At 38.1% G+C, this 17,960-nt stretch overlaps 1 protein-coding gene across 1 annotated transcript; it reads left to right on the top strand.

Moving 5' to 3' along the window:
- Positions 1-2,541: 2,541 nt before the first annotated feature.
- LOC126661518 (uncharacterized) lies at positions 2,542-9,945 on the top strand. The gene is made up of 10 exons (XM_050355368.2): positions 2,542-2,546; positions 2,712-2,857; positions 4,891-4,987; positions 5,547-5,564; positions 5,700-5,794; positions 8,084-8,327; positions 8,405-8,549; positions 8,632-8,925; positions 9,001-9,108; positions 9,369-9,945. Exons 1-10 carry the CDS (start codon positions 2,542-2,544, stop codon positions 9,834-9,836), a joined length of 1,620 nt encoding a protein of 539 aa, XP_050211325.1. The 3' UTR covers positions 9,837-9,945.
- Positions 9,946-17,960: the final 8,015 nt, after the last annotated feature.

Below are 17,960 nucleotides of genomic sequence, written 5' to 3'. Positions count from 1 at the left end.
AACTATCGTACTTAACCTCATCCTCCTGACATCGATAGCGAAGCCAACCGATGTATCCTGCATGCCAGACATCGATAGCGAAGCCAACCGATGTATCCTATATGCCTGACATCGATAGCGAAGCCAACCGATGTATCTCATACGTCTGACATCGATAGCGAAGCCAACCGATGTATCTGATATGTCTGACATCGATAGCAAAGCCAACCGATGTATCTGATTCAACTCACACAAACCAATCTAATATATCATGCAGACCATAAACATCACCACAAGGTTGATGTATCAAAGCAATCAAACATAACAAAGTCTCATAAAAACAAATCATATAAATGCGATGTATTGATAACAACATTCATAATATATGAAAATAACTTTTATAATAATAATAATACGCGAAAGTAATTTGCCACTCACAGTGACTGCTATCCCTTATATCCAAACGTAAGCTCCAGGAGACTGGTCCGTCAATCCTCGTCGAGCTTCTTGCTTCGTCATACTCGTAGATCGATAGTCCGTCACATCTATCACAGGATTCTATCGTTAAAACATATACTTAGAGAATCCTGTTCTTAAAAACTGCACTAGGTACCTAACACGACAAAAATACGAAACATAGCCGTCGTGTTCTAAACGTATCTTTCTCTATAGATCTCTATTCATATTTTGATTACTCATCATGTTAATGCTCATTGCTATAATGTCTTATTAATATTCATTTTAAGACATTTGTCAGAGTTCTACGCCCGTATCATGTCATCGGAAGCCAATTTTCGCTCCCGGAAGTCCCCCGGAGGTCACGATTGAAGTAGGGCACGTCGTGCCAGCTTGGCACATCGTGCCCTTCATTTTTCATGAAGGGCACGACGTGCCCTTCACTGGTGCACGTCGCGCACCAGCACGACGTGCTGAAGTGCAGCACGTCGTGCGCACTTCGAGGGCAGCGTTTTTTTATGCTTCTGGACCATTTCCGAAGCTCCAAATACCTCAAAATTCATACCAATGCATACCTAAATCATCTAGGCTCAAAACTTATCAAGAATCTATACGAAAATGGTGGAAAACGACGTGTTTTTGGCGTTTCGATTCAAACATAGCGTTTTTCGTCGAAACAGCCCGTAACCTCCGATTTTAACACTCAAATCCGAAATCTTACCTTGAAATGAAGCTTAAGATTGATAGATCTTCCAATTCCGAACAAATCGATATAAAGAACGCACGATTTGGACGAGAAACGGCGAAACGGCGGCGGATCGAAATGATCGTCAATTTTCCCCTTCACTGAAGCTTTTCTTCTTCTGCTCTTCTTTCTTTCTCTGGAATCATCTGATTCCTTTAATGTTATCTTATATTGTTTGGTTAATTATCCGTTTCAGTCCCTCATTTCTTTAACTTAAACCATTTCTCTTTTAAACTTTTCTTTTGTTCAATTTAGTCCATAACTAAATCGATTAACTCTTTAATCATAACTTATACGTATTATTTATATCCGATAAATAATACGAATCCCAATATTAATATTTTTCCGTCCATAATCTTTTAATTACTATTCTCAAGATTTAATTGGATAGTTTTCACTTTGGTCCTTGAACTTTTAAAAAGTTACAATTTAGTCCAAAACGCATTCGCGTCCAAATTTTAAAAGGTCTCTGATTGACCCGAGACTTTTACCACATATACTATGAAACATTTCGCGGACCTTGGAGAAATAATTTCCCTTTTTGGAACTTAACTGGTTAAAGTACCACTTTAGTCCCTGAACTCTAGTTTGGGACTTTTCTTGACATTTTTCCTTTTAATTAAAATTCCAACTTTAGAATTGGAATATGATATTAAATTCCGCATAAGTACTTTAATTTCTTGGAACTTATTTCCGATATCGCCACCCTAGCGAATCAGAACTGGACACATGGTCTAACTAAATACTTAAATATTTTGGGGTATTACATTCTTCCCCCCTTATAAAAATTCGTCCTCGAATTTTCATATACTTTTCTTACTTTTTAATTCCCTTTACATCTAGAATTTTATTCATAGTAGGGATACCGTGTTCATTTTACTATACTGGTCAGCGCAAGGAATCGTCATTCCAATTTTTGTAGTTCTTGCACTTTGATGTCAGTTATCACTGACAACCTTACTTTTGATTCTTCTCTTTGAACTTTCAGTTCCTTGCTGATACCAAATGGTAGTTCGTCTTAATGACGTCTTATCACTAAAGATGACAATCTTTGTCATTCGACATCTTCCTTTATGATGATACTAGTCATATTCATCTATGCTTACGGTTCTCTGTTCTTGATTCCTTACTTTTGTTCAATACGTCTGATCTTACCATCATTCCTCATTGAGTAATGTGAATACTCAATTAGTTCATGCTTCTTTACTTATGTAGTTTCGTTTATATTGTTGTTGCTGTCGTCCCATTGTTATTCATAATAGTACTAGGATTTTATCCCACTATCTGTTATCTCCTTTTATCTCGTTGCTTCACTTCTCGTATGAAGATTCTTTCGCTATCATCACTAATCATGATTATCTATGAGGTGAATCCTCAGGACGTACCCTTATAAGGTCTTTACTTTTCTTGCAAAACTTACTTAATTCTCTTATTGCATCTGGATATTTCATATTTGTCGCTGACATCTTATCTTAATAAGACAGCGTGTGATCAATGCTCATGTAAGCTTTCTTTGCTTCTAATCTTTAAGTGAAGATCTTAATCCTTTTCCCACTCATATACTTACATCTGAATGTTCCTTGATGACATCATGGCTCACTCTATGCTTGATCTTTTATTCATTATCCTTTCTCATTTTGTCTACGCTTTTCTTTTCTCTGTCATCTTTTAGACATTGTTCGTCTTTTGACTTTCAAAAATGCTTTTAGCATTTATCGTCATAATCCAACTCTTTCTTATCTATATCTTCCTTTCAATTCTCAATCTTAGTTTGGCTCCTAACTTCCAATTCATTCCTCTTTACTATCATGTAGCGTTAAACTTACTTCTCTTACTATCCATAATCTTGCTATTCTACTTATTATTCCTACTTTCGTCCATATTGCAGACGTACTTCTTTGTAACTTTCTTTGATTTCTTGTCCTTAGTTAACCAATAAGATCAATAGTCTAAATGCTATGATCCTCTGGTATTCTTCTTGCGTTCCTAATTCACGTTCTTATCGTGTTTCTTGATTATCTTCTATTGCATTCTTTGCTTTCCTCCTCAGCGTCTTTTGTACATCGTGTACTACTTGCTTTTAATATCCACAACATCGATCATTAATAGGGAATCGTGGTCTTTTCGTCTAAATTTCCCGATGTAGTACGTTCTCAATCGTATATGTATTGTCTTATCGTATTCGTACTAACATTATGGCTGTCCATAATGCCAATTATATGTTGGTATCATCTCTATTATATTTTGCACTGCTGATATTTCTTGTTTCAGCACTCTAACGTCGATCACCAACTAAATAATGGATTACATTTTATTTTGTCTGAATTATCGACATAGTGCGCTTTCGATCACTTACTTATTGTACTATTGTACTATTATTGACGTCTTAACTGTCAGTGAATCCAATCCTATATCTCTCTATCATATTTACTTTTCTTGTTCCTATGTGTCCGCGACTACATAGAGTTCCATTTCTCTAATCTCCTTGACTGTTTCCCCATGTAACCCCTATTTTCCTTACCTCAATCTCTCTTATGGAGTTCCTTGCGACTGTCACGACCCGATTTCCGCCTCGAAACTCGAGCCGAGACCGGCGCTAGGGAATGGGAATGGTTGTTCCGAAACCCGTAGCAAGCCTAAAACCTCTATAAATTTTTCGCCTCCTAAATATAAATATATATAAATCTAGATCGTACCTCGCGTACGACCCGTTTTCAGAAAACACCGTTAAAACATTTTTCCGTTTAACGTGGAAATCACATTCTGAAAATATTCATATAGGCGAAATCGCGTTTTCAGAAATGCTGGTTGAATAACCCTAGTTATTCTGACCCACGCGCATTTCTGAAAACCGGTGCGGTGGTACAGGGACTTGGCTCACGTGCCTTACCTCGCAGGCAGCCCTGTCTCAAACCGCGTACCCGAACAATATGTTTAATAAAATATATCGAACACTTTTCTTTTCAAAGCGTTGTATCAAACATATTTAAAAACATGCACAGCAGGCACACAAACGTAAGGCCAGCTAAAACTACACACAGTGTCTTTGCAGACCAAAGACACGAAGCTTGGCCACCCGTAGGGGACACCCACTACTAGAAATCAGCACATTAGCGACGGAATTTAGCGACGGATTTAATTTCCGTCGCTAATGTGCACCTTAACGACGGATTTGCCGACGGATACGGTTACCGTCGGCAAATCCCACAAAAAGGAAGGCGGGAAGCTTCCCGCCTATTTTTTACGACGGATTAGCGACGGATAAGTTTATCCGTCGCTAACATTAGCGACGGAATTACTAAACCGTCGCTAATGCATGGGCTAAGCAAAACTCAACGTTTTACTTAGCCTGTTTCAGCGACGGATTAGTAAATCCGTCGCTAATGTTAGCGACGGATAAACTTATCCGTCGCTAATCTTATCCGTTAATGAAACGCTCCGTTTCATTAACGGATGGCGACAACATTTATTGATTTAGCGACGGAAACCGTCCGTCGCTAAATCATAACCTAATAAACTCGCTGCGCCTCCCTTCCCTCTCCTTCTTTCTTCTTTCTTCTTTCTTCTTTCCCTTTTCTGCCGTCTGCCGTCTGCCTCCCTTCCCTCTGCCGTCTGCCTCCCTTCCCTCTGCCTCCGGTACGTTTTTCTTCTCCCTTTCCCTTTCCTTTTCCGGTACATTTTAATTTTAACGTTTTGTATTATTTTGGCAGCCACTGCCACCGTGCCACCGGTTACTTGCTGCCGCCATCAGCCCATCGCCGCCGGTTACTTGCCGCCGCCGTCTGCCCGCCGACGTCCGTTCACCGAGTTAGTCCCATTTATTTTGTTCTAATTACTGATTTTGGATATTAATATAATTAGATTTTAATTAGATTAGGTTTAAATTAGATTAGGTTTTAATTTAATTTCTAGAATTAAATTATTAAAATTTCAGATTATTACATTAGGTTAGTATTTATTTTGATTTAATAGATAATTTTAATTAATCCTTAAGTTTATTTTAATTAGGTTAGTATTATTGGATTAGGTTAGGATATTTTGTTTTATTTTATTTTAGTTAAAAAAATAAAATAGTTTATTTAAATTTATTAGATTATTAATTAGTAAATTTTTATTAATTTTCTAAAAATAGTAATAAAATTAGGGTCATTTATAATTAGATTTTTATAGTTAATTATGATTATTTGAAATTAGTAGAGAATACTATTAGTTTGTTTAAGTTGATCTACACAATTAAAATTAGGGTCATTTATAATACTTGTAAAATTATGTAAAAATTGACATAATTCATGATGGTTTAATGATATAATGAATTGATGGAATTGGTGTATTGAATATCTTTGAATATGTAATATTTTGCTTGCAGGATTTCCCTGAAAAATGGGTGATGCTCATTTTTAAGGGAAATGCTGCCGGATTTTTGTTAATAATTAGAAAAAAAATTTAGTAGTACTCAAAGAGACATTCAATTTCTTAACTTGTAGTGCTCTAACAGACTTATTTGAAATTATTATTGTAGGTTTTGTCCTTATTACGGTTATTTCTATTGTCGTCCACCCACACCGTTTTTACCATCCACATTCTCTTATTTATTGCGGTTCTGCTCTTCAACAAGTAAGTGTTACTGCATTTTTGTATTCAATTTATAGTATTTAGAGTAAATTGAATAACAATTAAATTTATTTAACAAAGATTTTATTCACACCGAATAAAATCTTACCTAGCCGTAGAAACCCGTCCCGTGTGTTCAAGCGATTGAACGACACGGGATTGTACGTGTGTACAGTTCGTAAAACTGCCGTCGTCTGCGTAATTTGATCACGAAAAAACATATATGTATGGATATGGTATAAAAATATTCGGTAGTTTTCTGGCGTATGTTCTCCGGGTGGCTATTTAATATAGGCTGTGTAACGCTTATTCCTTACGGAATATATAATTAGCGTTACACACCCTATATTATGTAATGCACCTGGGGAACGACGCCGGAAGGCTGCCGAATATTTTTTCCGTATTCATGCATATATCGTGATCGAATTATGGGGCGCCAGTTTTGCGAATGGGATAGGACCCTACCCTTTTAGCAGTCAATTACATTGACTTTGCTATGTTGAGCTTATGAACCAGTACGTAATTGTACGTCCTCCAGAAATGAATCCAGACCGCAGCTGGATGTATACGAGGCATGACAGAGGCTTCCTGCCGCCAGATTTTTTCCCTAATCTTGAAGAGTTCGTGAATTTTGCTGTACAACATCCCGAGTGTATGAATGGAGAAGAGATAAAATGCCCATGTTCTAGGACAAAATGTAGAAATACGAATTTTCGAGATGTCGAAGTTGTGAAACTACATGTCTTGCAGTCTGGGTTTGTTCCAGATTACTATGTCTGGATTCACCACGGTGAGGTGAATGTCCCTCCTGTTGTTCAGCAGCCGGTTAATGAATACGATTACTATAATGAGGGAGGGGGAGATTTAAACTCCGGTCAGAGAATGGTTATTGATGCTGCTGGTCCTGAAGTTTTTGAGGAAGAGACCCCGAATGAAGAAGCTCAGAAGTTTTTTGATATGATGAGTGCGGCAGAAGAAGAAATATGGCCCGGAAATAGCAGACACTCACCCCTGTCCGCATCTGTTGAAATTTTGGATATTAAGTGTCGACATCAGGGGTCGATATCTTTAATTGACGACACCTGCCGTTTATTACAAGAACTGCTTCCAGAGAACAACAAAATGCCGAAAAATTTTGCTAATATCAAGAAGCTGGTGAAAGGTCTCGGGTTGCCGGTTGAGGTTATTGAGTGCTGTTTGCACAACTGTATGATTTACTGGGGGGCGGACGAGGATTTAACCCACTGCAAAGTTTGCACATTTCCTCGGTGGAAACCTGTTACGAAAAGCAATTCGGCCAAAAGAAGGGCTAACGTTCCTTATAAAAAAATGTTTTATTTCCCTTTAACTCCGAGGCTGCAAAGGTTGTACGCTTCCAAAGCCACGGCTAAACATATGACATGGCACGCTGAACATGAAATGGAAGACGAGAAGATGTGTCATCCTTCTGACTCTCCGGCGTGGAAACGGTTCAGTGAGTTGCATACAGATTTTGCTGATGAAACAAGAAATATCAGACTAGGCTTATGTACTGACGGGTTTCAACCATTTGGTAGTTTTGGAACACAATATTCTTCCTGGCCAGTCATTGTGACGCCGTATAATCTGCCTCCAGGCATGTGCATGAAGGATGAGTTTATGTTTTTGACAATACTTGTCCCGGGACCTGGAAATCCAAAAGACCAGATGGATATATTCCTGCAGCCGTTAATAGCGGAGTTGAATCAATTGTGGGAATCTGGAATTCGGACGTATGACGTTCAAAAGAGGCAGAATTTTCAAATGAGGGCGGCGCTTATGTGGACAATTAATGACTTTCCCGCTTATTCAATGTTGTCTGGGTGGAGCACATCAGGAAGACTGGCATGTCCGCATTGTATGGAAAATACCGAGGCATTCACGTTGCCCGATAGTGGTAAACAGTCCTGGTTTGATTGCCACAGAAAATTTTTACCTACGGGCCATCATTTTCGTCGGAATGTTACTGAAGAACCGACAAATTTAGTTGATCCGAATGGCGAGGCGGACGAGGCTGCATTACATAACCCTCCATTAGTGGAGACGGAAGATGATTATCCACCATCTTCATCAGACGATGAAGACATTGGAGCGGCAGATAATATAGAAATTGCATGATTCGTTTAAGTGTCATTTATGTAGAATTTTGACTTTTATTTACATTTGTTGATGTGGTAACTTTATTTTGTTAATTATAAATTATGTGTTATGGTTTTTATAATAGTTGTGTTTATTTTTTTCTTGTCGAATATTTTTTTGTAATCTTTTTTGCAGATATGAGAGGTTCAGGTGGTTCTTCTGCCGGCCGAGGCCGCGGTCGGGATACAGTTCAGGGACGCGGACGTGGACGCGGCGACCCAGAGCAGGATGCCCCTGAGGACTCGGATCCCGGGGCTGAGCAGCAGGTGCTAGCTGCTAGACCTGCGCCGCGGAGAGCGGCGAGACAGCCGCAACCACAGGGCCAGCCACCAGCGACGGACGAGACTGGGAGGGTTAGAGTTACACCAGATGCTGCAAGGTATGATTGACAACTTTTTTTTAAAAAATAATTTAATTTAAAAAATGTGAAAACTAAGTGTTTTTTGTAATGTGCAGAGAAAAATTACTGGATAGCAGGAACGACAGCGGGACAACATCTAGGGCGATCTTGCCCATTTTCCGATCTAGATGGTTTGCTGAGGGTTCCTCGTGGAAGAAGATTACAGCAGAGCATAAGGGATTCTACTTCGAGGAGTTCAAGGTTGTTAAATATTTAAAATTTTAAATATATGTTTAACTTTCTTTTTGATTTCTAATTATATTTATTTTTTAATGGTTTGCAGAAGGGTTTTTGCTGGGACCCGACCTACCCTGAGGATCTGATTAGAGGGGTCTTCTACCGACATGCGGGCAATCGGTATAAAGATACTCTCCACAACATGAAGCCGGATAAAAAAGAGGGCAGTGTTAGTGCTGATACTTGGGCGTCATGGAAGCGAGACTGGGATACTGCTGAGGCTAAGAAAAAGTCCGATATAGCACGAGCTAATCGGATGAGTGAGCCGTCCGGAGCTGGCACCGGACCTGTTCGACATACCGCAGGATCACGATCGGCTACGAGGCATAAGACAGTTATGGTATGTTTTTAATATTAATAATCATGTTAAATATTTTGTTTATCTATTAATTAATTTGTTCATTTCATATAATAGACTGAGGAGCTTGGTCGAGAGCCCACTTTGGCTGAGTTGCATGTACGGTTGCACCTGACCAAAGCAGATCGGACTGTCTTTGTTGACAAGAGATCAAAGGATAAAAATGTAAGTTTATTTTAACCTTAAGTGACTGTTTAATATGACTTATATATAACTTTAATTATATAGACGTTGTTTATAGGATGTTTACGTGTTTGTTGTGAGTGTTGTGATTGCTGTTACTTATAGTTGAACAGAGTGTCTGTAGTTTTTGCAGGATGTCCCTGAAAAATGGGTGATGATCAAATTATAGACAAAATGCTGCCCAATTTTAGTTAGAAATGTAGGTTTAACTAATTTAAAAATTTGTATTTTTTAAATCTCAGGACCGTTTTCAGGCAGAGCTTGCTGCAGCAACACAGTCTCAGGCAGCTGGAGAAGGGAGTTCGTCGACTCCAGAGCCGATCGACGAGAACGAGCTGTTTTTGTCTCTCGAGGCAGTCAAGAAGCAGCGAGTCTACGGTATTGGATCGGCTTCAGCATCCTACATCGGCCAGAGCAGCGCTAGCCAATTGCGCCGCGGCGGATCATCCCAGCAGGGGAACGTTAGTACTGAGGACATAGAGCAGCGTATTGCTAGGGAGGTTGAGGAGCGGCTCGAGCAGCGGATTCGTACTGTGGAGGCGGGTTTCGAAGAGCGGGTCGAGCAGCGGATCCGTAGTGTGGAGGCGGGTTTCGACGAGCGGATCCGTACTGAGCTTGCGCGGCTGATGACTACACTCCCACCCGAGTTACGCCCGCAGTTCCCACCACCCCCACCCCCTCCTGCTGATGACACCACCAGTTTAGAGTAGGCTTGTGATACACTTGGACATATTTATGTTTTTTGTTCGTATACTTTAATATTAATGTTTTTTGTATGCTTTTTGACGTTTATATATATATATTACGGATTTGGTTATATATATTTATTGTTTCTTATGTATGTGAATGGTATATTTAACAGGTCTAACGAATAACAGAAAAAATATGAAAATAAGCCGTAAAAAAATAAAATTTTGCCAAAAATAGGTAATTTAGCGACTACCTTTTTTAACTTTAGCGACGGAATTTCCGTCGCTAATTAATCATGACACGACTGTTTCTTGCAGTTGGCGACGGATGTTTCCGTCGCCAATTGAAAGAAACAGCGACGGAATTACCGACGGAAATTCCGTCGCCAAGTTAGCGACGGAAATTCCGTCGGTAATCCGTCGGAAAATTGGTCGGCTGGCCGACCAATTTACCGACCTTCTGCCTCCAACTTACCGACGGAATATTCCGTCGGTAAGTTGGCGACAGACTGTGTTTTGGGTCGCTATTACAATTAGCGACCCAAAATGTACCGACGGACGGTGTCCGTCGGTAATCCGTCGCTAATTGTAATTAGCGACGGATTTCAGGTGTTTAGCGACGGAAATATCCGTCGCTAAACACCTGTTTTCTAGTAGTGACCATAAAACACCATATGCCTATTAAGTAGCCACTTATTAGAGCTAAACAAAGTCAGGTTCCTATCAGAGTATATAGACAGAGGAACCATGACGTGGCTACAGGCATATCAAACCTATATACACTATTGCAGCATCTAAGAGTTTAAAGTGTTATTTACATAACAACAGAATAAGCTTCCCTGATGGAAAAGGGTGGAAGCTCGACCAGACCCGGTAGCTAGGTACCTGAAAATGATAAACAACAACGGGGTCAGAAATATAAATATTTCTGAGTGAGTAGATAGGTTTACAGTTAAATACCAAAATCGCGTATAGACAAAATATCGGTATATAAAAATATTACCAGTCCTCGATCCAAATGAAACCCTAATCCTGATTACGTTATAATGCTATCATATATATATAATGCATATGCACAACTCTTGTTTAATACAGGATGAGCTGTATACATATGTATCACAGCCATCTTGACTCTGTATAGGGTTGCTGGGCCGGAACTTAAATCACTGCCACCTCAGGACTACCCGATAGGTTTAAGCCGCTTTACAAGCATCTGGCTTAAAACCTAATCTCAATATGTATGCTTATAATATTTACCTCTCATCTAGTTCATTAACACCGGTGATCACACAGTCCTATTGTTGCCCAATAGATAGCTCGTTTCAGTGGATCTTCCTTGGCTAAGTTTCATACTTAGTGCGATTTATGGATTTAAAAACAATTGAATACTAATATTCAAAAGTAAACAAATGAACTCACAAACACCGCTAGGTCTGGAACTTAATCCTGTGGTTGTGGTCAGACTGCTGGCTAGCTGGTCGGACTAAACACACAAAGCAAACAGGATAAAACACATCAATATATGTTTCCTATAAAACTTCTAGGTCCTTAAACCCAGATCTAGGTCAAACATATAATCATTCAAACATATAGCACTTATGGTCTCTTTTTAAAACCATATTATAAATTCTCGTTTTGAGAAAACATTCTAACTTCTCTCTGGTTAGGTATCACAATACCTAAAGAAAACCATTTATAGTATAGACCTAATTGTCAAAACAAATTCTCGGTCATATACTAAGTATTTAGCAACACAATTGCTAAATATTTAAAACTGTTTAAACGTTGACTTTAACTCTTTTAAAGTCCATTATAAACGTTTAACTTTACTTTTAAAATCTCCTTTTAAAAGTCTTTAGGTTTATGTTATAAAACCTTTTCAGTTTCTTCTAACACAAGTTATTGTTTTAAAATATCTAACTTTGATTTAAAAACATTTATTAAAAATGTTTTAGGTTCGGTTGGAAAACACCTCGGGTTATTAGGCGAAAGCACGTCGGAATCGCCCCCGGAAAGTCCCCCAAAAGACCGGAGAAAACAAACCCCGACATCCCGTCGGGGTTGCTGTGCGCCCGCACAGCAGTACTGTGCGGTCGCACAGTACAAGCTGTGCGCCCGCACAGCTTAGCTGTGCGGCCGCACAGCATTTTATTGCTGTGCGCCCGCACAGCACATGCTGTGCGTCCGCACAGCATGGTGTGCGCCCGCACACCGTGCTGTGCTCGCGCACAGCGGGCTGCGCACCCGCACAGCCCTGGAAATGAATTTCCGGGACCCCCCGTCCTACTTAAAACGTCCAAAAACGCTATTCTAACTTCCACAATCACGTATACACAATTCAAAATCAATACGGACGTTTAAAACGATAATTCGATACGGTAACCGTTTATAAACGAGTTTATATTCGAAATAAATCGAAATAAACGTTTAATACAGATATAATACCTCGATTACGTGAGTAATCGTTGAAGAAATTGAGTTAGAATCGAGAAACGGATCGACGGCGCGAAACCCTAATCGTCACCGTGCTTCAGAGCTTAAGCAGCTCAATATATTCTTTCAGAATGAAAGAATGAAGGCTCTGCCTTCAATTTGTTAAGTTAGGTTTATATATATAGTAATGGCTAAATGTCCACTTTAGTACTAGCTTCTTAATTAGTCGTTCGTAGCTCAAACGGAAACGACTTCCAAATTTCGTGAAAATTTTACCAAAAATCTAATAAAATATAACAAGAATAAAAATATAATTTTTATTCCCATCCGACTTATATTTTATTCTTAATAAATCATTTTCGATTTATTAAGCCCGCATTGACTGCGCTTGATAAAATTTCTGCTTCCAAATTTTATCAAATTTTCACGATAACCTTTTTAAAATATTCCGCGAATATTAGTACCAAAAATATTCGTTAGGGACTTATGAATTATTCTACACCCAATTCATAAATCCATATTCTCTCCGTTAACTATATAACTAATCAAATTTAAATTCTAAAAATTTAAATTTGCAATCCTATAGCCATATTAAAAATTTAAGGACACTTGTAAATCAAATTTATCTTTAAATTTAATTTACCTACTCCCGTCTAATAAAATATTAGACACGTGGCTATAATTTATTCCTTAAATTTCCAGGTTATTACAGCGACATACGCAAGCTATTCACACTTTCTTAATGCTTATCATCCTGAATGATTTCTTAATATCCTTAATCCCTTCTTAATTCTCATCGAATGTATATCTTATACCTTTAGCATACCTTATTTTCACATCTTAATTTCTCGTCCGATTTATCTGATATTACTTTCTTTCGTATGGCTCAATTCCAATATTGAGTCTCTGCTTTACATTCTATCACTTATTTCAACATACTAAACTTTAATCGTATATCTGACACGTTCGATGTCATATACCATCTCTTAACCGTTCATATATTATATCTACATCTTCTCATTAGGGTTACTATTAACCTTTTAGATCAATTGCACTATTCACTTTACTCCTTATTAGTTAAACTCGAACTTAGTATTTCGTGCTTCGCGTACATCTATCATACTTATATTTATTCTACTCTTTCATTTGCTTTATAATCACAACCTGTGGTGGGGATTCTAACTTCTAGTTCACTTGTCGTCCATCTCTTGATCTTTCTTATCGTGTACCTCCAACTATTCATTCTCATACAGGGTTGGTGTTGGCTGTACTCAGCAAGCCAAATCTTACACTTCAAACTATTCAATCTCATGTAACTCTGACGTTATCTGTACCTAGTTAATCACATTCTATGCTCTATCTTTTGTATTCTTGTCACACGCCCTCTTGGCTCGTCATCTTTATCCATATACATCTGCCATTGATACTCTTATTAAACTATTTCAAGCTCCTATTTCAACGATCGCAGTGATTAATACTTAGGTACTCGTCTTAAAAACATCATATCCCGATATCAACTTGATCCAACGGCTCAATTTAAAGTCATCATAGTTTTACCAAACCTTTATAGGTATCTCTTTCTTCACGCTAATATTGTCTTTGTATCCATCGTCTTATTATTGGTACACAGTTCCTTTTTATCAATTGCTTTTACGGCTAACTGATTCAGAATGACGTTGAGCTACTGCGGCACTTTCGATGCCTGTATGTTCACACTTTACTTTGCTAATTTCCCGTTGACCTTTATCTCATCTCTGGCCTTTACTGGCCAATTGGAGTAGATTGCATTCACTTTGGTTACTTCGACCTTCTTCTCGCGCCTCATATACTTGTTGTGCAACAGCACACGTTCGCGCAGTTCTTTGTTCATAGTATAGCGATTATTTAAAGGAATACTGATAAATTCCTTAAAATATAACGCTTATTAGTCATCACAACTAATCGCTTTTCACGTAAGTTGGACGTTAGGAACGTCTCCTTCCTTTAGACCTTTTAGGGTTACGTCTCTTATTGCAAGTCTTATGAGTGTTCTGACTCATTGTAGACTTAGCAAATTATCAAAACATATACTCGCGTTGTATATGTCACACACATATTACTATCGTAGCTATAAGCATCTATGTTGACCGGATTCAAGAAAATCAGTGTCCCCTAGATTTCCTTGATTACGTATTGTAACTTAAGTCTTGTGAGCATTCTGCTCACATGGACTTAATCAAACATCAAGAGTATTAAAATATAACATACATATCATACGTCATTAATCGGATATGTTTTATTATCCGAACACATATCTACTATCCAGGCTAAATTCATTAGCTAGAGGCACAAATCCTATGTTCTCACAACTATACGTATTCATTCATCTCATAGCCTAGATCACAGCTTGCTCGCGAGCATCTCACTTTCATCACAGAGTTCTGGTCTAGGTATACTTACATAAAAAAAAACTTCTTGAAAACTCTTTCAAATAAAACGATTCATTTGAAAATTTCATTTAAATCTTAGCAAAATCGTGCACTAGGGTGATGACGTCTCTCATCCCCAAAGAGTTGCCACATCTCACCTCTTCGTCTGAACATAATGCATATGATGCATGTCCTATTAATGCATGTATTGATGTATGTAGTGATGCATTTCTATCAATGTCGTGGCAATCATGTATCTCTGTATCGGGGTCTAGGCACAATTATGCTTTCAGAATCGTTAAATAAATAACTTTTAAAAGTTATAAACTTCGAGTTTTGTAAGTTCTCTAGACCTTTAAACTCTGCTTCTGGAAAGTTCCTCAACTTCTACAACTTTGCATTCCTTCTTCTCACTCTTTCTGAAATTTCGATCGATCAAATTTTATAGCATCTATCACGTTATCTGATGCTAAGCACACATATATATGACATCAAATCAAAATCATATCATTTATATTCTTTCCACAGGAGGCAATACATCTCCTAGAAGTTTCATTCCAATAGGCATATCATGCGTGCCTATCCAATCGAAAAGAAAATACGTGTATGTATCTCATATACACGTGTCATAAGAAGCAAACACATATTTCACAAATCAATCTGTCATACTGATCACAAAGCAAATCACACTAACGACCTGGATCAGACAAACCTTCACTCTATAGCTGCAGTAGTTCCTAGGTTACTTGACCGACAAACGCATCTTAGCAGAGGTAACTGGACCAACTGCTCTGATACCACAATTGTCACGACCCAAATTATTGAGCCGAGACCGGCGCTAGGGAATGGGAGTGGTAGCTCCAAAACCCGTAGCAAGCCTAAAACCACTAATAAATTTTTGCATTTAAAAGTATAATACTGTATATAAAACATTTTCAGAAAACTCTTTTAAATAATATAATTATAGATATTAAAATATCATATCAGAGTTTACATTAAAATGAATCATTTGAAGTCAATTCACAAATCTGTTATTGACTCCTATTGACTACTGCAGCTCTAGGACCTCATACTTGTGCAAGTCCAACGACTTCTGGCACAATGAATATGGTTTGTCTGATCCGACTTCTACTACCTGCAAACATCAGAGTGAGGGGTCAGTATTTGGGAAAATACTGAGTGAGTATGCAAATTATTAACGGTATTATTAAATTTATAACATCGCATACTCAGAATATAATTCATGGCTTTTCATTTCATAACTATCGTACTTAACCTCATCCTCCTGACATCGATAGCGAAGCCAACCGATGTATCCTGCATGCCAGACATCGATAGCGAAGCCAACCGATGTATCCTATATGCCTGACATCGATAGCGAAGCCAACCGATGTATCGCATACGTCTGACATCGATAGCGAAGCCAACCGATGTATCTGATATGTCTGACATCGATAGAAAAGCCAACCGATGTATCTGATTCAACTCACACAAACCAATCTAATATATCATGCAGACCATAAACATCACCACAAGGTTGATGTATCAAAGCAATCAAACATAACAAAGTCTCATAAAAACAAATCATATAAATGCGATGTATTGATAACAACATTCATAATATATGAAAATAACTTTTATAATAATAATAATAATACGCGAAAGTAATTTGCCACTCACAGTGACTGCTATCCCTTATATCCAAACGTAAGCTCCAGGAGACTGGTCCGTCAATCCTCGTTGAGCTTCTTGCTTCGTCATACTCGTAGATCGATAGTCCGTCACATCTATCACAGGATTCTATCGTTAAAACATATACTTAGAGAATCCTGTTCTTAAAAACTGCACTAGGTACCTAACACGACAAAAATACGAAACATAACCGTCGTGTTCTAAACGTATCTTTCTCTATAGATCTCTATTCATATTTTGATTACTCATCATGTTAATGCTCATTGCTATAATGTCTTATTAATATTCATTTTAAGACATTTGTCAGAGTTCTACGCCCGTATCATGTCATCGGAAGCCAATTTTCGCTCCCGGAAGTCCCCCGGAGGTCACGATTGAAGTAGGGCACGTCGTGCCAGCTTGGCACATCGTGCCCTTCATTTTTCATGAAGGGCACGACGTGCCCTTCACTGGTGCACGTCGCGCACCAGCACGACGTGCTGAAGTGCAGCACGTCGTGCGCACTTCGGGGGCAGCGTTTTTTTATGCTTCTGGACCATTTCCGAAGCTCCAAATACCTCAAAATTCATACCAATGCATACCTAAATAATCTAGGCTCAAAACTTATCAAGAATCTATACGAAAATGGTGGAAAACGACGTGTTTTTGGCGTTTCGATTCAAACATAGCGTTTTTCGTCGAAACAGCCCGTAACCTCCGATTTTAACACTCAAATCCGAAATCTTACCTTGAAATGAAGCTTAAGATTGATAGAGCTTCCAATTCCGAACAAATCGATATAAAGAACGCACGATTTGGACGAGAAACGGCGAAACGGCGGCGGATCGAAATGATCGTCAATTTTCCCCTTCACTGAAGCTTTTCTTCTTCTGCTCTTCTTTCTTTCTCTGGAATCATCTGATTCCTTTAATGTTATCTTATATTGTTTGGTTAATTATCCGTTTCAGTCCCTCATTTCTTTAACTTAAACCATTTCTCTTTTAAACTTTTCTTTTGTTCAATTTAGTCCATAACTAAATCGATTATCTCTTTAATCATAACTTATACGTATTATTTATATCCGATAAATAATACGAATCCCAATATTAATATTTTTCCGTCCATAATCTTTTAATTACTATTCTCAAGATTTAATTGGATAGTTTGCACTTTGGTCCTTAAACTTTTAAAAAGTTACAATTTAGTCCAAAACGCATCCGCGTCCAAATTTTAAAAGGTCTCCGATTGACCCGAGACTTTTACCATATATACTATGAAACATTTCGCGGACCTTGGAGAAATAATTTCCCTTTTTGGAACTTAACTGGTTAAAGTACCACTTTAGTCCCTGAACTCTAGTTTGGGACTTTTCTTGACATTTTTCCTTTTAATTAAAATTCCAACTTTAGAATTGGAATATGATATTAAATTCCGCATAAGTACTTTAATTTCTTGGAACTTATTTCCGATATCGCCACCCTAGCGAATCAGAACTGGACACATGGTCTAACTAAATACTTAAATATTTTGGGGTATTACACTAACATATCCTTAAAATTGGGCTTAATTTCTCATGTCGTACTTGACATTTGAGCCTTCTATTATCATAGTCCTTAAACTTCATTTTCGGTCT

Source organism: Mercurialis annua, linkage group LG8 (genome assembly GCF_937616625.2).
Source record: "Mercurialis annua linkage group LG8, ddMerAnnu1.2, whole genome shotgun sequence".
Taxonomy (NCBI): Eukaryota; Viridiplantae; Streptophyta; class Magnoliopsida; order Malpighiales; family Euphorbiaceae; genus Mercurialis; species Mercurialis annua.
This window is presented reverse-complemented; position numbering and strand designations above follow the sequence as displayed.